The 20,365-nt window shown below is 48.2% G+C and overlaps 1 protein-coding gene across 1 annotated transcript; it reads left to right on the forward strand.

Annotated features, from left to right (window-relative positions):
- Window positions 1–1,318: 1,318 nt before the first annotated feature.
- On the forward strand, window positions 1,319–2,463 carry LOC147990489 (uncharacterized). The gene is made up of 2 exons (XM_087538250.1): window positions 1,319–1,816; window positions 1,861–2,463. Exons 1-2 carry the CDS (start codon window positions 1,319–1,321, stop codon window positions 2,461–2,463), a joined length of 1,101 nt encoding a protein of 366 aa, XP_087394376.1.
- Window positions 2,464–20,365: the final 17,902 nt, after the last annotated feature.

Raw genomic sequence — 20,365 nt, forward strand, 5'->3', positions numbered from 1 at the left:
TTTGAGCTCCTGTCCTTCCTAGACGCTTACTCCAGCTACCACCAGATCAAGCTGGACCCGGCCGACACCCTGAAGACGTCCTTCATCACGCCTTTTGGGGCGTATTGCTACATTACCATGTCGTTTGGCTTGAAGAACACCGACGCCACCTTCCAGTGCTCCATGCAGAAATTCCTGCTGCCGCAACTCGGCCGCAATATCCACGTATACATGGGATGACATCGTGGTGAAGACCAAGCAGCACCTCATGCTCCTCGACGATTTGAATGAAACCTTCTCCAACCTCCGCGAATACAAGGTCAAGCTTAACCTGAAAAAATGCGTCTTTGGCGTCCCAGCCGGAAAGCTACTCGTCTTCCTCGTCTCAGAACGCGGCATTGAGGCGAACCTGGAGAAGATCAAGGCCATCGAGCGCATGCGCAAGCCGGCTCGGCTACGCGATGTCCAGAAGTTCAACAGATGCTTGGCCTCGGTTAGCCGGTTTCTAAGCCGGCTAGGTGAGGGGGCGCTACCCCTGTACTAGCTGATGAAGAAGACGAGCCCGTTCGAATGGAACGGCAAGGCAGACGAGGCCTTCCAAGACCTCAAGCGCATGCTCTCCACTGCACCAGTCCTGGCCGCACCGACCGACAAGGAGCCGCTGTTGCTCTACATAGCCGCAACCTCGCGGGCGGTCAGCACGATGCTGGTGGTCGAGCGACCAGAGAAGGGCAAGATCCAAGCCGTCCAGCGCCCAGTCTACTACCTGAGCGAGGCGCTCTCCATCTCCAAGCAGAACTACCCGCACTACCAGAAGATGTGTTACGGCTTGTACTTCACAGCCAAGAAGCTGAAGCAGTATTTCCAAGAGCACGTTGTCACCGTGGTCAGCACGGAGCCTATCGGAGAAATCATCGGGTGCCGGGATGCCTCTGGCCGGGTTGCAAAGTGAGCGATCCAGCTAGCCGGCCACACCATCCTCTAGGAGCCCCGCACCACGATCAAGTCTCAAGCCCTGGACGACTTCCTCGTCGGCTGAACCGAGACCCAGTACTTGCCGCCGCCTCCCGACTCGACGCATTGGCGCATGCACTTCGACGGTTCCAAGATGCGACTCGGCTTGGGGGCCGGCATCGTACTGTCGTCCCCAAAGGGCGACCGGCTCCGCTACGCGCTCCAGATCCACTTCACCGCCTCCAACAACGTCGCCGAGTATGAAGCCCTTGTGCACGGCCTCCGGCTTGCCAAGGAACTTAGCATCTGGCGCATCCTGTGCTACGGCCAGTCGGACCTGGTGGCGCATCAGTGCTCCGGCGAATTGGACGCCCGCGACTCCAACATGGCAAGCTACCGCTTCCTCGTCCAGAAGCTGTCTGGATCTTTCGAGGGCTGCGAGTGCCTCCATGTCCCATGCGCGGAGAACGAAGCAGCCGACACGCTCGCCAAGATCACCTTGTCACGACAAGCCATCCCGTCCGGCGTCTCCCTCGAGCACTTGCGCAAGCCGTCCGTCAAGCCATCACCGGAATCCGAGTCCGTCCATGTTCCAGACGACCCGGCCGCACCTCAACCCGGCCTAAGGGCTGCTCAGCTCGACTCGGCCACCATCTTCCCGGACCCTACCGTCGCCATCCCCGACCTGGGGGCTGCTCAACCCGGCTCAGGGGCTGTCGACTCGGAATCCACCCTAGTGGCCGTCTTCGTCGTGGTGACGGCTCCATCTTGGGCCCTCTCAATATCAGAATTCTTGGAGAGCGGGGTTCTCCCCATGGACGAGACCGAAGCTCGACAAGTGCAGCACCGGGCGTCCGCCTACAGCATCATCAACAACGAGCTCGTCAAGCGCAGCTCCACCACGTGTTCCAGTGCTACGTTAAGCAGGAACGGGGCATCGACATCCTCCTCAACATACATCAGGGCGAGTGCGGGCACCACGCCGCATCACGATCCCTGGTGGCCAAGGCGTTCTGCCACGGTTTCTACTGGCCCATGGCCCTCCAAGATGCCGAGTCGCTCATCCTCAATGGTGAGGGATGCCAACACTTCAGCAAACGCAGCCACCAGTCGGCGTCAGCACTCTGCACCATACCGACCGCATGGCCCTTCGCGGTCTGGGGACTCGACATGGTGGGACCCTTCAAAGCCGCTCGAGGCGGCATGACGCACTTGCAGGTGGCAGTGGACAAATTCACCAAGTGGATCGAGGCAAGACCAATCAAGAAACTAGACGGGCCAACAGCTGTCCGGTTCATCAAGGACATAGCGGTGCGCTACAGCATGTCGAACAGCATCATCACCGACAACGGCACCAACTTCGCCAAGGGCGCGCTCGAGCAATACTGCTCCGTCTCCAGCATCCGCCTCGACCTGGCCTCCGTTGCGCATCCGCAGTCCAATGGGCAGGTTGAGCGGGCCAATGGACTCATCCTGTCTGGCATCAAGCCGCGACTTGTCAAGCCACTCATCCGCTCACCCGGCAGCTAGCTTGATGAGTTGCCAGCCATTCTCTGGAGTCTACGCACCACGCCGAATCGGTCGACCGGGTTCACCCCGTTCTTCCTCGTCTACGGAGCCGAAGCCGTCATCCCGACTGACGTCGAGTTTGACTCGCCGCGCGTCGCGATGTACACCAAAGCCGAAGCCAGAGAAGCCCGCGAAGATGGCGTCGACCTGCTCGAAGAAGCACGCCTCCTGGCGCTCAGTCGCTCGGCCATCAACCAGCAAGGCCTAAGGAACTACCATAGCAAGAAGATCAGGCCCCTCGCGTTCCGCGAGGGCGACCTCGTCCTCCGACTCGTCCAAGAGCAGGCAGGCCATCACAAGTTGTCCCCTCCATGGGAGGGCCCATTCATCGTGAGCAGGGCCTTGCGCGACCGCAATGCCTACTACCTCATCGACGCACGCAAGTCAAGGAAGCGCAAGAAGGACACCATCGGTAAAGAAACGACCCAGCCGTGGAACGCGGAACTCCTCCGTCCGTTTTACAGTTAGCCGCATGAGCGTATGTATCGTCGCCTTTTGTAAACGCATGAAACCATGGGGTCCCCGAACGAGACTCGGGGGCTGCCTTTTGTCGACCAATTTATTGTGTCCCTATTTTCTTGCATCACTATACCAGTGAACCCGGCCACCGGTCTGACTCGCTCGACCCAGGGAATCGGGTGCTCGCCGGCTTGGTCACCACCCCGCCGCCTTACTTGGTGATTCTTAATAAAGTTAGGATGTCGCGGTCCCCCACTTCGCCCTAAAGCCACAGATCCAGCTTTGGCTGTCGGCTGGCAAGCACAATGGGCCAAAGCTCCTTTATGCTTCATACACTAAGTCAAAGGCTATCGGGTCGATCAAACCGGCCCACCATTCATCAAATGAACAGCCGCACGACCGGCTGCTCGCCAATCGGCTTCGCCGGATTGCCGCCAGCCGGCCCAGTGGGTGTTTCGCTCGCGCTCAACGATTTGAGGGACCCAAATCCTGCACGCTCCTCTCGAAGAACCGAAATCCTTGTCACGCACCGGAGCCTTGGCCATCTGACTCGCGGAGGGGGGGGGAGGTTTGAGAAAGGAAAAACGCACGAAATCGCTCCAAAAAACGGAAGGCAAAAAGCAAAAGCACCCACGACATCTACACAAGTATTTAAGGAAAGGCCCACGGCTTGAGTTCATTACACCCTAAAACCCGCAGTGGGTGGGTGGACCTGCTATTTAACAGATTTTACACAAAGTGTCTCAGGCATCTCCAGCGCCGCGTCGGGACGTCGACGGCTCTGCCCTGGCGGCCTCCGGGTCCAGCGAGGCGCCGGTGTCCTCCTCAGCACCCGCGTCGCAGTAGACGCCCGTCTCCTCCGAGCTCCCCTGTGGATCATGGAGGAGCAAGCCATAGTCGTCGCCGTCCACAGCCCTGCCGTCTTCCGTCCGCCCCAGATGGAACTCGTCGTGGAAGGCGAACTCGGCGATGTAGCTGGCCCGGGAGGCGATCCGGCCGGCTTGCTCCTGCAAGAGCTGCTCTGAACCGGCCAGCTGCAGGTCCGGATGCCAGGACTGCGCGAACCGGAGCGCCATCACAGCACCAGCACGAGCGGCGGAGACGCACCACTCGCCAAGACGATCCGGCCCCATCTCCAACCAACGCGCCAGGCGCGAGAAGCTGCTCGGTTGGACGGAGTACGGCCATAAGGCCGCCGTCATTGTGGTGGCGTCCTGGGACAGCTGGCCCAACAGCGTTCCCGGGACCTGCAGGTGGGCCTCAGCGGCATTGATGATCTCCGGGAAGGTCCAGGCCACCCGCGGATCCGTCCCGGACCCAACGACGCTGGTCGGGTCGCGCTGATTGCGGACGACTTCCTCCGCCAGCCGCTGCGTCTCCGGGAAGGCCCTGTCGCAAAGGAATAAGCGAGTTAGAAGAAGAATAACAAGGAAGAAAGGCCGGATCCCGACCCGGAAAATGACAAGAAAAAGCACTTACTGGAGAAGGACTCTTCCAGGTGCTGCGCCTCAAGCAACGTACCACGCCGCTCCCGTTTGATGGCGCGGTCGCGCTCCTTGAGCGCCTTCTCAAGATCGGCTGCCTTGGCAAGGGCCGCCTTTAGCTCGGCGTCCTTGTCTTCGGCCGCCTTGCGGCGATGGGCGTCGTCCTGAGGTGCCCCCTCAGCCGTGGTGACCTGCCCCCGTAGGCGATCCACCTCGGCCTAGAGCCGGCCCTTGTCGTCGGCCAGCTGGTCGCGCTACTGGTCCGCCTCCACCAGGGCCTACTGCGCTTCTACCACCTTGGCGGCTTCCGCCTTAAGGAGCTCCACCTCGGCCTCGAGGCGGCTCTTGTGACCCGCCAGCTGCTCATGCAGCCATTCGGACTCGTCGAGAGACCGCCGAGCCGCGGCCGCCTCCGCCCTCGCCTGCGCCGCCTCGATGCCAAGACGGCCGGTGTCGGCAACAAGCCGGTCATAGTGATCACTGGTCCGGAGCAGACGAGTCCGCCAGGACACCGCCTCGGCTGCGAAAAAGAAGGACTCAGCAGAAGAAAAAAGCAAGACTTAAGATTTGGCCCAACTGATACACAGTTGGCCTGAATCTCGGGGGCAACACCCAGTGGGTGCGCTAGCGCGCCCCCACTAGAAAAGAGCACAAGAATACCTGCGGTGACGTGTAGCTCCTCCTCCTTGGCGGCAAGCTGCTCCATGAGCTCCCGGTGCTTGCCCAGGAGACGATTGTAGGCGGCGACCCGGAAGGCGTCGAGATGCTGAAGAAAGCAGAAATCAGAACAAGGCCAACACTCTAAAGATTCGACCCAACTACTACGTAGTTGGCCCGAACCTCGGGGGCTACACCCACTGGGTGCGCTGGCGCGCCCCCACAAAGAAGAAATTACAAGAAGTCTTACTAGAACGGCGCACGACGAGTCCGCTCCACCCAGACGTCGGGACGCTCTGCGTCGCCGTCTCCGGCCCAGCTGCCGGGGTGGCATCCGGTACCGCCACCCACGGTGCCTCCTCCAAAACCAGTGGCGCCTCCGACACTGCTGCCCGCAGCGTCTCTTCCAAAACGACGCCGCCTCCACCACCATCAGTCCCCGCTCGCTCGACCACGTCGGCCCGTGATTGGGTGTCATCCGCCACCTCCATGACCTTTCGGTCGAGGATCACCACCTCAGCCTGGCGTCCACGGCCACGCTCCCTCACCGATGACGACTCAAAGATCGTCGCGGCCACCATCGTGCCCTGCGGCATCTCGCGCCAGGTCGGCTCCGTGCCGGCTCGCGCCCCTGCCGCCGCCGCGTCAGTCCAAGCACGGACCGACGCTGCCTCCAGCTCCGCCTCGGCCTGGTTCCTGTCTTGCCAGGCCAAGACTTCGGCGGCGTTTGGATCCAGGCCGAGGTCCGAGTCGGCCCGTCCCTCCACCTTGGTCAGGTCGGCGAGGTCGGACCAGCTCCTGCGGAACACGGCCCCTTCGGCAGCCGCAGGTTCTGCCGCCACCCTCGCCAGCGCGATTGGTGACCTGAAGAAGAAGACAGAATGAGCAGAAAAGAAACAAGACTAGCTCAAGAAAAAAATCTGAGCCCAGCACTCCAACACAAGTCTGTTTCCTCCGTTTTGTCGTACGCCACACCCCTCCCGGTCAACAGGACCCTGTTTCGACCATAGGAGGTCCAACAGAAGTCCGTTTCCTCTGTTTTGCAGTACGCCAGACCTCTCCCGATGAACAGGATCCCGTTTCGACCATGGCGGTCGAACACAAAGATGTTTCCTCCGTTCTACGGTACGCCAGGCCTCGTTTCCATCGGCTGTTCCGTCCAAGCCGGTTGGCTCCCGATGAACAGCATGCATTCCGTTTCCTCCCAATGAACACGACGCATTTCGTTGCCTCCCCATGAACACGACGACGACGTAGTTTCTCCCTTCCGACCCAGCCATGTAAACGAGCCTTGGCTGTCCGTATGCGTGAGTAGGCGTTCGAGACCCCGCCCGTATGTACGTACGTGGCCATAGTTTCTTTCTTGCACCCTAGCCGCTGTACGTACGTGTACATGCTACGTGCGCGCCTGTGGGGACCCCGACTCATAAGTCGTGATCACCGAATGCACGTGTACAGTGATCCCAGAGATCAATGCTCAATGAACACACAGAAGCTGAATAACAAGAGTCTTACATCCATACATACCGTCTTACATAAATTATGATCATTATGGTCCAGTCTTGAGTATAACTTTGCAGCGGAAATCTTCATCGATAACTTGGACCCATGCCATCTGCCTTAACCCTACAGGCATTCTGACTGGGAAGAGTCCTAGCTCGCATGCTCGTCACCGAAGTATTCTTCTTCATAACATGTTCTCTCATGCCTGGCCAATAAAATAACCAGCGGCAAGCCAATGAGTACTTTGAATGTACTCGCAAGCAACCCAAGGATGATAACAGAATAATTATGCAAGGCACTACTGCTAATTTGCCATTTGCGGAAAACTAGTTTTTCTCATGCAAGTATGATCAACATTTATCAAGGATATGAATGCATCCGCAACAAGTATCAGGAGGTTACAGACATCAACATCGGGATAGAGTTGTGAACAACTCATACTCAAGCTCATCGTGACTTCCTCACGAATCACGTCAACAGATTCACCATACCGTGTTGTTCGTCAGAAACATATGGACGTAGTCTAAGTAGCACCACCCAACTTTCCTTGACCGTGGACACGGCTATTCGAATAGTTTTACACTCTGCAGAGGCTGCACACTTTACCCACAAGATCCGGGGAACTTTCGTGTCATCCACGACTCGCGGTACCTCAAGTACCCGGGGTAAGCACTCGATCACTATCTTTCCATAGACGACACTAACATGGAGTCCACTCGATTGGTAGTAACCCCCGTGCCCAACATTTCACAACTTAAAATTGTGGAGCCTCGCTCCCATATTTGTCACATACCGCTGGCACGGGGTACCAACGGTGTGTCCGGTGCCCCATAAAAATGTTCTTGGCCGCCCTACCTGGCACGACCCCGTCCTGAGAGAGAGCACCAACTCTCCCCCGTCACTAGTAATGCGGGCTCCAATCTAGTATCGGCCTAGGTAATCAATAATGCCCTTTCCCATATAAGGGTAGAGTGGTTGCGCATGTAAGGTTGGGACAGTTGACAAATCTTAAATCTAATCCATCTTTGTAAACAACACTCTTATCGAGCCTCGGTACACTACTTCTCCACCAAGTAGTGCCCTAGTTCATCATCATCTCCCAGGGGCATTAGTGGCACCCACTGGGCTATTTGCAAGTATGTCAAACCACACTTGTTTCTTTCCATGCATAACCCTGACCCACTTTGCATAGCCATTTACTATAGCATATTTCTACAACCCACCAACACAACTCTAAGCAAGGGTAGAGTCATGAACAATGCAAGTATCAATGGAGAATGCAACGGAGGCAAGCCTAGCAAGGTTGCCATTCAAAATATATCATGCACTCAATGAAGCAACGAAAATTCCATCATGATGTAAAATGGTTCATCTTGGTCAAAGGGATGCTTGCCTGTTTTAGCAAAGTCTTCGATGTCTTCAAATATCTCTGATCCAACTCCGAGCATTTCGTCTACTTCGTCAACTATCGTCGAAAGCGACCATAATAAGCAACACAACAAGGCAGAAAATAAAAGTGCTCTAAAAATATTGATTTGACTTTTCTAGGACATCTATGGTTATATGAAAAATAACCAGAGTGGTTTCATTGGAATTGGGTCAGTGGACATTTCTAAACATTTTGATATGATGGAATCAAGGGGTTCATGGATTTGTAAGAAGTGTACAGAAGAACTATTTGAAAAATGATCAAAGGCATCCATTTAACAAGGAATAATTTTAGAAGCATCTAGGAGTTGGTTTCACTGGATTTGGAGTTCAAGTGATTTTCCTATGAATTTAAAAAGTTGACAAATATGAAGAAATGGCTCATTATTTTTTGTGGTACATATTGAGAAAAATGTTCTTAAACTAAGTTATGAACTTAGAAGCATCTAGGAATTTGAATCATGGCATTTCGATCAATTTTTAGCTCTTTGTGATTTTCTAAAGTTTGTCACAGAATTAAGAAAATTGGAATTTACTAAATAAGTGTGAAGGAAAGTTCTATGGAAAAATGTGCAAGCTCCTCTAAGAGGTAGAGCATGATTTATAGTCACTAGAAATTTGAATCGTTCAATTTGGAGTTAATATGAATATTTGGGAGATTTTACAATTTTCTGGAAAAAGAAAAAGACAAAGGAAGTGGGGGTTACATCTATACCACGCACCGAGCGGAGCATAGCACCGCAGCGCACTGGGCTGGCCTAGCTGCACGGCCATGCGGCTCAGAAGGGCCACGCCGAAGGCGTACTAGCCCAGTACGCGTCCCTACGGGGCAAGCGGCTTCCCTGGTCCCGCTTCCACTTAACCCGACCTGCGGCGCCGGCTCGGTTGCCGCTGCCGCCGACAGGCGGGGCCAGCGAGCTGACGCGGCGTCGTCCTCAACCTCCCGCCCGAAGCAGAGGAGGCGAGGAAGAGGGACGTCGACGGCGACTCCCAGCGCTACCGGCCACCGTTTCCGGTGATCCAGCCACCGACGTGCTCGGGGAGACGAGCCGCATCCGGGATGCCACACTACGGGCGCCAGCTTCCTCGGAGGGGAGCGGTCCTTCGCCCACGGTGGAGGATGGCATCGGCCATTGCCGGCTTCGAGCGCAGGGGCATCCCGGGGAAGAATGGAGGCGATGGGGGCTTCGTGGTGGTGGTGAGGGAGTACTAGAGTGGGTAGTGAGAAGAGAGAGGGGCCGTGATGCCCGAATCCGAGCGGTGGTCGGCGGCGGCACTTCGGCCATGGAGAGGGCAGGAGAGCACTAGGGGGAGAGGGATGTTGTCTGGGAGGTGCACAGGAGAGAGAGAGGGATCTAGAAGAGTCGAGGGAGTGCTTGGGGGGAGGCTCTATATAGGGGGCACCGGTGCAACATGGGCGCGGTCCAGGCCGTGCTCGGGTGAGCTCGAGGAGGGAGAATGAGGGAAAGGGAGGAAGGGCCGACAGTGTTGCATGTCGTGGACGCCGAGGCGTCCTCGGGGGACACGATTCCGGAGCCCAAGGTCGACGGGAGGCCTTGGAATGAGCGTGCTACAGTGCCGGATAGCACTGTAGCGTGCTCCAGAGCGCGAGCTCTGCACGCCATGGCATTGTTTATGCGCCAGGGGCGTGTCCACTAGTGTCTGAGACTTTTTGGGGTGAGTAAACAAAAGGGGAGGTGGCCTTGGATGCCCTGGTGAACCACTAGGAGAGAGGTGGGGTTGAGACAGAGAGAGAAATGTGATGTCCAGAGAGAGAAAGTGGGGTTTTACCCTATTCCATGATTGATCTGAGAGCTGGCAAGACTTACTAGAGGTAGAAGGTCACTTGGGGCAGCTGTGGTAAAAACTTGGGCTCATGGACATTAGTGGAAGAGGTCAAAATGATGATTTTGGGAAAATGGCAGAAGGTGTTTGTTGTTGGTTTGGGCAAGAAAATTAATTCCACTTGCCATGAGAATTAACAGGATGGAATGGCGCATAGAAGTAGGATGTTCCACCAAGTTTCAGCTCATTTGGGCAAAGTAGCCAATGTAACTTTGGTAAACCCTAGAAATCAACAGAAATAGACTTTCCAAGATTTAGTCATGCAAATCTATTCTCCTTGATGCACCACTTAGTGTAGTGTCATCATTTTAGGTTCTAAACATGTCCACAAAAGTTTAGATCAAAATGAGAAAGTTGACAGTAGAAACTTGTTCAAATTTGATTCTGGTCAGAGAGGGTTTTGGGGCATTTTGGTGAACCAAAATGACCTTTATTGATATGAGGCTTTGCAAGGTGATCACAACATGCATTTTGACTTGCTGGATTTTCCTTGGATTTTTATGAAAATATTTGCTGTAGAAATATTTCAAATTCTTGAAATGGGCAGAAATGGTTTTGAGGGGATTTCATGGGGTTATACTATTCTCCATGACATGATACTTGTCAATATCATCAAACATGTCATATGTGACATGCTAGAATTTTCTTCGATTTTTATGAAAATATTTCCTGTAGAAGTATTTCAAATCCTTGAAATGAGCAGAAATGGTTTTGGGAGGTTTTGTCCAATATTTTGATCATGACCATGTGTTCAAACTCATATATATGGAAAATATATGTCCATTGAGTCTCCCTAATTTTTCTCAAAAAATTTTAAAGCTTTAAAATAATTTTAACCTATTAAAGACCATTTATGGCCTTAAGAAAAAGCCTTTAAATCAAATAGGAAAATAAATTTTAAAATTATATTTTTGTGGTTTCTGGGTCTCCCATATCTAATAGGAGTCAAACATATTTTTGGAAAGATTTTTACTGCCCTGAATTAAGTACTTACAGTGCAAACCTCAATTCAGGAGTTTTTGAAAAACTAATTTTTGAAAATACTATTTGGCCAAATTATTTTTGTAAGAAATTATTTTTATGTCCTATACACATGGCATGATCATTGGTTCAAGAGTTTAGATCAAGGAGATGAAGTATAGGAGTTGGAGGATTTATTTGATTTTTAGAGCACTTGCAAACAACAGACAAAATCCAAACAAGGCAAGGTCTAAAACACTCAAAAGTTTTTGTCAAACCACATTTTATCATGATTTATTAGCTTAAGTGTTGTGGCATGAAAATCAGGGTGTGACAGCGCCTCTACTATGACATGTGCCCTTCCTTGCTCGACCACGTTTTATCGCTGCAGCTTGCAGACAGACCAATCGAACAGCATGTACGTACACGTTCGCGACCAGAATGACAACGCTACGTACGCTTCGACCAGGTGGGTCCCAACTGTCAGGCACTTCCTTTTGTGCAAAGATGTAGCCAGTAGGTCCCAGCAGTCAGGGGCGAATCATTTTTTCCCTTAATATGGATGCACTTCCTTGCATGCGAAGATGTAGCTGGTGGGTCCCAGCAGTCAGGGGGAAACATTTTTTTCATGAAATACGATGGCTCGTCTGGTGGGTCCCTGCTGTCAGGTGGAGGAATCATTATTTTCCGCGTAATAAGGAGGCACTTCCTTGCTGCGGCTATGGACCCAGCTGTCAGCCACTCCATGTACAGTACTCTTTTGATGGAAGTCGGTCGTTGACCACATTGACCACGCCGCGCCGAGAGCACCAAGGCGGTGGACGACGGAGAGGCCTAGGAAGTGGATGACGGGGAGCCGGGGAAGACGCAGTAGTGGATGCCCATGCCGAGAGGAGTACGAGGGTTCACTGGTTTGGCTGCGGTGTTAGGCTGTCGTCGCCGCATAATAACAGGTGGTGTGGGTGAGTGGAGGGATCGCCTGGCCAGCGGTGGGAGTAGTAGGGGCGGTGAGGCCTCCGTGGCAGCACAGCCGGCCATAGGAGGCAGGAGCAGGTGGCATGACCAACGCTGCTTTGCGCGGCTAGAGCAAGAAGACCATAGGTTGAAGAAGCACGAGGGCCGTTGGATGGACATCGTATGGTAACTGCAGCTAGAATCGTTTATATTGACTAAGTTGACAAAGCCCTTGGTACGCGTCAACTTAGTTGGCCCACAGGTCAGTTTCCAAAATGGTGCGCCCTAGATGTCAGGGGAGGAATCATTTTTTGGGCGGGTGAAGCTAGAATATCCGAGATTGAAGAAGAAGCAGGACATCTGTTGGATGGACATCAAACGGCCACTTCTGCTAGAACCGTGTGTTGGCTATAAGTTGACAAAGCCTTGCATATGCGTCAACTATTTTTTTTGATGGGACGCGTCAACTTAGTAGGCCCACAAGTGTGTGGCAGAGAACTTATAGCTCATTTGAGATTTGTAAGAATGTACAACCCATTTTTGAATTCTAATGGAATTTACTACAGTGCATTTACAGTTTGTTAATAGTACATCCCATTTTATAGCTAGGGCAATGATTAATAATTTCAACAAACCGTTCGAAACATAATTCAATAAAATTTCCCACATTTTGATGGGATCCGAAATATTTTTATCCCGAAATTTCTAGTCAGATTAAATACAATTTCAATATAAATTTGTATTATGTAAAAATCGAACGAAACATTGCGTGCACAACAATTAATGAAATTCAAATTTTCAAAATCCAGAAATAATATTTTATAAAGTAATTACATGTTTGGTGCATTTTTTATAGTTACTGCCCAGTTTTCATAGTTACATCCCATTTATTATTTCTTACAGCCCATTTTCTTGTTAAGCCTAATGCATCCCTCCTAGGAAAGATTTGCAGCCCAGTGGGGCGGAGAATAACAACTTGACCTTGCCTGGGTATTCCTCCAAAAAAAGTATAGCTGAGCTAGCCATTTTCAACTTGAAAAATAATAATATCTGGGCTGGATATCTGGCCTGGGCTAGACGGGCCACAGCCTGCCCAGTTAATACCCTGCTCTCCTCTGAACAACAATGGAAATATCACTCAAGAAAAACTCTGCACTGCTCACACCTCAAAAAGACATATACTGCTCGAGATGCTTGGTCACAGCTGTCGGCCGCTCCTTGTGCAATTCTCTCGTTTATTCACTACATAGGTTAACAATGGTGTGGGACCGTGAGGTCAAGAAACTAGGAGGAAGCAAAAAATATTACAGTTGTATATAATAAGGAGGCACTTGCGTATGTGCGGCTATGGCCCTGGTGGGTCCCCACTATCATCCTCTCCAAGTAAAGTCATCTCCTCATTCCTCATGCTATTGACCATGTTGACAATGCGAGATGATGGCACCATGGCGAGCGCAACAACTTGAAGGACGACGGAGAGGGCCTCGCGGGCCCTACGGATGGTCTGATACAACGCTCGCTGCTCATTCGGGAAGACAGGATCATAGGGCCACATGTCCGCGACGGCATTGTCATCCGCTTGTTCACCGATGCTCGTTTAGGAGACAGAGGTTGCAGCACAAGTCCTCCTGTGCTGGTAGCTCTTCCGCCATTAGGGCGTGAAGTGGGCGCACCTGCTTGATAACCCACAAGTATAGGGGATCAATTGTAGCCTCTTTCGATAAATAAGAGTGTCGAACCCAACAAGGAGCTAAAGGTAGAACAAATATTCCCTCAAGTTCTATCGACCATCGATAGAACTCTACCCACGCTTAATGTTCGCTTTACCTAGAACAAGTATGTAACTAGAAGTACTTTGTACGTGTGACGAGATAGGTTTGCAAGAATGTAAAGAGCATGTAATAGAAACTAGGTGCTATTTTAGGTAAAGAAGCAATAAAGCAAGTATAGCGAGTGTCGAAAAGTGGTGGTAGGAGTTGCGAAATTGTCCCTAAGCAATTGACTACGCATGTCATACCTAACTTGGAATTCTATGCACTTATGATTGGAACTATTAGCAAGCATCCGCAACTACTAATGTTCATTAAGGTAAAACCCAACCATAGCATTAAGATATATTGGTCCCCCTTCAATCCGTATGCATCGATTTCTATGCTAGGTTGAAGCTTCTGTCACTCTTGCCCTCCAATACATAGTCTTATCAACATACAACTAATCCTATGGTGTGATCCACGCACGCACTCATATGATGGGCACCAAAGGACAGCAACATAACCACAAGCAAGTTAAATCAATCATAGCAATTCACCAATTACCGATAGGACAATGAAAATCTACTCAGACATCATAGGATGGCAACACATCATTGGATAATAATATGAAGCATAAAGCACCATGTTCAAGTAGAGGGTACAGCGGGTTGCTGGAGAGTGGACCGCTATAGATAGATGGGGGAAGGTGATGAAGATGTTGGTGAAGATGACGGAGGTGTTGGTGTAGATTGCGGTGACACGATGATGGCCCCGACGGCGTTCCGGCGCCACCGGGAGCGCGGGGAAGAGAACCCCCCTTCTTCTTCTTCTTCCTTGACCTTCTCCCTAGATGGGAGAAGGGTTTCCCCTCTGGTCCATGGATTCCATGGCGTCGGAGGGGCGAGATCCCCTCCGAGATTGGATCTGTCTCTTTGTCTCTCTCTGTTTCTGCGTTTCAGATTCTGGCCTTTCACCGTTTCTTATATTCTCAGAGATCCGTAACTCCAATTCAGCTGAAATTTTAACATGATTTCTATCCGGATATTGGCTTTCATGCGGCGGAAGAAGGGTACATTACTGGGTGGCCACGAGGTGCGCCTGACCCCCTGGGGTGCGCCCCGAGCCTCACGGCACCCTCGGGCATCGTCTCGCGTTGATTCTTCTTCCCAAAAATCACATATATTCCAAAAAAATCTCCGTCAATTTTTATCTCGTTTGGACTCCGTTTGATATGGATTTTCTGCGAAACAAAAAAGATGCAACATACAAGAACTAGCACTAAGCACTGGATCAATATGTTAGTCCCGAAAATAGTATGAAAAGTTGCCAAAAGTATATAAAACTTGTAGAATATTGGCATGGAACAATAAAAAATTATAGATATGACAGAGACGTATCAGCATCCCCAAGCTTAATTTCTGCTCGTCCTCGAGTAGGTAAATGATAAAATAGATATTTTTTGATGTGGAATGCTAACTAGCATAATCTAGATCATGTAATCTAATCATGGCATGAATATTAAGACACGAGTTATTCAAAGCAATAGACTATCATTTGACATTAAATCAATAATACTTCAAGCATACTAATAAATCCATCATGTCTTTTCAAAATAACATGGCCAAAGAAAGTTATCCCTACAAAATCATATGGTCTGGCTATGCTCCATCTTCACCACACAAAATATTCAAATCATGCACAACCCCGATGACAAGCCAAGAAATTGTTTCATACGTTTGATGTTCTCAAACCTTTTCAACTTTCACGCCATACATAAGAATGAGCGATGGATATAGCAATATAGGTGGAATAGAATATGATGGTGGAGGTTGTGTGGAAAAGACAAAAAGGAAGAAAGTCTCACATCGACGCGGCTAATCAACGGGCTATGGAGATGCCCATCAATTGATATCAATGCGAGTAGTAGGGATTGCCATGCAACGGATGCACTGAGAGCTATAAGTGTATGAAAGATCAAACTGAAAACTAAGTGGGTGTGCATCCAACTTGCTTGGTCATGAAGACCTAGGGCATTCGAGGAAGCCCATCGTTGGAATATACAAGCCAAGTTCTATAATGAAAATTCCCACTAGTATATGAAAGTGATAACTCAAGAGACTCTCTATATGAAGAACATGGTGCTACTCTAAAGCAGAAGTGTGGTAAAAGGATAGTAACATTGTCCCTCCTCTCTTTTCTCTTTTTTTTATTTTTTTCTCTTTTTTTTGGGGGGGGGGGCTTGTTTGGCCACTTTTATTTTGATAACCTCACATGGGCCAATGTTCTAATAATGATGATCATCACACTTTTATTTACTTACAACTCAATATTACAACTCGATACTAGAACAAAGATATGACTCTATATGAATGCTTCTGGCGGTGTACCGGGGTGTGCGATGATCTAGCGTCGCAATGACATCAAAAAATGGACAAGCCATGAAAACATCATGCTAGCTATCTTACGATCATGCAAAGCAATATGACAATGATGCTCAAGTCATGTATATGAAGATGATGGAAGTTGCATGGCAATATATCTCAGAATGGCTATGAAAATGCCATGATAGGTAGGTATGGTGGCTATTTTGAGGAAGATATAAGGACGCTTATGTGTGATAGAGCATATCATATCATGGGGTTTGGATGCACCGGCGAAGTTTGCAACAACTCTCTAGGTGAGAAAGGGCAATGCACGGTAAGAGACTAGCAATGATGGAAGGCTGAGAGTGCATATAATCCATTGACTCAACATTAGTCATAGAGAACTCACATACTTATTGCAAAAATCTATTAGTCATCAAAACAAAGTACTACACGCATGCTCCTAGGGGGATAGATTGGTAGGAAAAGACCATCACTCGTCCCCGACCGCCACTCATAAGGAAGACAATCAATAAATACCTCATGCTCCAACTTCGTTACATAACGGTTCACCATACGTGCATGCTATGGGAATCACAAGATTCAACACAAGTATTTATACAATGCACAACTACCCACTAGCATGCCTCTAATATCACCATCTTTATATCGCAAAACTATTGCAAGGAATCAAACATATCATATTCGGTGATCTACAAGTTTTATGCATGATTTTATGACTAACCATGTGAATGACCAATTCCTGTCATCTCTCTAAATAGATATAATTGAAGAAAGATAGTTTAACTCTTTCTACAAAAGATATGCCCATGCTCTAACAAATATAAGTGAATCAAAAGAGCATTCTACAAATGGCGGTTTTCTTTGTGAAGAGAAATAGGCAATCCAAACTTAAAATGATATAAGTGAAGCACATGAAGCATTCTATAAAGCCATACTCAAAAAAATATAAGTGAAGTGCAATCAGCATTCTATAAATCAACCAAGGACTATCTAATGCCACCATGGTGCATAAAGGTAAAGTGAAAACTAAATGCAAAAGACTCTCCAAGATTTGCACATATCGCATGAACGAAACGAATCCGAAAACATACCGATACTTGTTGAAGAAAGATGGGATACCTTTTGGGGCATCCCCGAGCTTAGACGATTGAGTCTCCTTGAATACTTACTTGGGGTGCCTTGGGCATCCCCAAGCTTGAGCTCTTGTGTCTCCTCCTTCTCCTCACATCGAGACATCCTCGATCTTCCAACACTTCATCAACACAAAACTCAACAGAAATCTCGGTAAGATCTCTTAGTATAATAAAGCAAATCACTATTCTAAGTACTGTTGAAAAACAATTCATATTTTATATTTTTTTCATTGTATCTACAGTAATATAACTTTTCCATGTATTAATCCACTGATAGAAATCGGTAGTTTCATCAAAACAAGCAAACTATGCATCAAAGACAGAATATGTCTTAAACAGGACAGTTTGTAGTAATCTGAACACTCACCATACTTATGGTACTTCAAAAATTCTGAAAAAATTAGGAAAAATAAACAATTTGCATAGAAATACAGTGCAAAAAGTTACAGAACCGTTTGACATTCTAGTAAAATTTTTAAAATCGCACACTAAAACCAAAGTTTCTGTCTTGCACCACCCAAACCAACAAGCAATGTGAACATCCTAAAGGCAAATCTTGGCACATTATTTTTATTTTTAAAATTTATAAAAGCACGCAACAGAAATAAATGAGTCTCTAAAACTTCCGGGCTGTCTCCCTGGCAGCGCTTTCTTTAAAGCCATTAAGATAGGCATAAGGTGCTCAAGTAATGAATCCACCCGGATCCCAAGGTATATCAAAGCCAATTTTAATTAACAATAATTGGTGATTTAGTAGTTATCACAAAGTAACATATATCATGCAACAACAATGTCTATCTCTCTTCCTATGCATCGGCATGTCATAAAAGAACAATTCATGCACACCCAGTAAAGGCCAATGCATAGTATAAACAGTTTCTTGCAATTTTATCATATTGGAAACATGGAGAGGCGGAGATGTCGTTCCTCTCTCATAATAATTGCAAGTAGGTGAAGCAAGCACATGAATATTATATTCATAAAAATCATCATGTGCAATGGTAAAATGCAACCCATCAATACAATCCTTAATAAGGGCAAACTTCTTCGGTATAGTGTAGTCGTGAGAATTCAAAAAGATAATAGGACTATCATGCGTGGGTGCATTAGCAACAATTTCATGTTTAACATAAGGAACTATAGCAAGTTCATCTCCACAAGCATAATTCATATTGGCATCTTGGCCACAAGCATAGCAAGGATCATCAAAAACGGATATTTCAAAAGAATCAACGGGATCATAACAATCATCATAGCATTCATCCTTTGGTAAATTCGAAGGGAAATTAAACAATGTATGAGTTGAAGAGTTACTCTCATTAGAAGGTGGGCACGGGTAGCTAATCCGCTCTTCCGACTTTTGTTCTTCGCTCTCCTCATCATCTTTTTCATCCAATGAGACCACAGTTTCATCAATTTCTTCTTCCATAGACTCCTGCAGAATATTAGTCTCTTCTTGGACAGTGGAGACTTTCTCAATAAATTCATCAATATCATAACTGTATTTATAATTCTCATAGCAATATTTAAGGATAGCTAAATTTTCAGGTCTATAAACTAAATCATGAAAATCTTCCAACCCTTTAAACAAATATTCAATTTCACAAGCACCCATAAAAGCAACAAATTCTTCTATTCGTTCCACATCATAGTAATCATATATACCATTAGCATAAGAAGCTATGGTTTCATTATCATTAAATTCGCATGAAAAGGGAAGGTATGGAGCCTTCATCCTAGATCAAAATGTATAATCATATCTCAAGCATAGTTGCCGAGCATACCAATGCAACATATAAATTTGATCCCATAATAGTTTCCCTTTTTGAGTCAAGTGATAATCCCTAACGTATTCACATTGATCCAACGTGTCTCCCATTACATAATTGAATGGGGTTTTCTCATGATTATTAAAGTAGTTCATAATACCTTTCACATAATGAGCATCAAGGGGTTTAGGAGGTTCCCCATCTCCATGAGTAGCAAGTAAACCTAATTTTTTTGTATTTCGTGTTCCGTATCCATAATTAAAGATAGAGAACAACTTAGAACAGCAAATAAAAATTACTTAGTGATAAAGCAAACAAGCACATACGAGAATATTCACCCCATGCTATTGCTCCCCGGCAACGGCGCCAGAAAAAGGTCTTGATAACCCACAAGTATAGGGGATCAATTGTAGCCTCTTTAGATAAGTAAGAGTGTCAAACCCAACGAGGAGCTAAAGGTAGAACAAATATTCCCTCAAGTTATATCGACCATCGATACAACTCTATGCACGCTTAACGTTCGCTTTACCTAGAACAAGTATGAAACTAGAAGTACTTTGTAGGTGTAGCGGGATAGGTTTGCAAGAATATAAAGAGCACATAGATAAAAACTAGGGGCTGTTTTAGGTAAAGATGCAATAAAGTTAGTATAGCGAGTGTGGAAAAGTGGTGGTAGGAGCTGCGAAATTTTCCCTAAGCAATTGACTACTTTACTAGACCGATAGCAAGTTTTATGTGGGAGAGGCCACTGCTAGCATGTCATCCCTGACTTAGAATTCTATGCACTTACGATTGGAACTATTAGCAAGTATCTGCAACTACTAACGTTCATTAAGCTAAAATCCAACCATAGCATTAAGATATATTGGTCCTCCTTCAATCCCGTATGTATCAATTTCTATGCTAGGTTGAAGCTTCTGTCACTCTTGCCCTCCAATACATAGTCTTATCAACATACAACCAACCCTATGGTGTGACCCACGTGCGTGCTCATATGATGGGCACCAAAGGACAGCAACATAACCACAAGTAAATTAAATCAACCATAGCAATTCACCAATTACCGATAGGACAACGAAAATCTACTCAGACATCATAGGATGGCAACACATTATTGGATAATAATATGAAACATAAAGCGCCATGTTCAAGTAGAGGGTACAACAGGTTGCGGGAGAGTGCACCACTATAGATATATGGGGGAAGGTGATGAAGATGTTGGTGAAGATTACGGAGGTGTTGGTGTAGATTGCAGTGACACGATGATGGCCCCGGCGGCGTTCTGGCACCACCAGGAGAGAGGGGGAGAGAGCCCCCTTCTTCTTCTTCCTTGACCTTCTCCCTAGATGGGAGAAGGGTTTCCCCTCTAGCCCCACCGAGATTGGATCTGTCTCTCTGTTTGTGCGTTTCAGATTCTGGCCTTTCACCGTTTCTTATATTGCCGAAGATCCATAACTCCAATTGGGCTAAAATTTTAACACGATCTCTATCCGAGTATTTTCTTTCTTGAAGCGAAAGAAAGGCACCAACCGC

Source organism: Triticum urartu, chromosome 1A (genome assembly GCF_056163025.1).
Source record: "Triticum urartu cultivar PI428250 chromosome 1A, HENAU_Tu73, whole genome shotgun sequence".
In the NCBI taxonomy this organism is placed as follows: Eukaryota; Viridiplantae; Streptophyta; class Magnoliopsida; order Poales; family Poaceae; genus Triticum; species Triticum urartu.

Coding starts and splice junctions, on each gene's coding strand:
- LOC147990489 (XM_087538250.1), top strand. CDS start 1,319: ATGGCAAGCTACCGCTTCCTCGTCCAGAAGCTGTCTGGATCTTTCGAG. Junction 1,817..1,860: donor GCATCATCAACAACGAGCTC/GTCAAGCGCAGC, acceptor TACGTTAAGCAG/GAACGGGGCATCGACATCCT.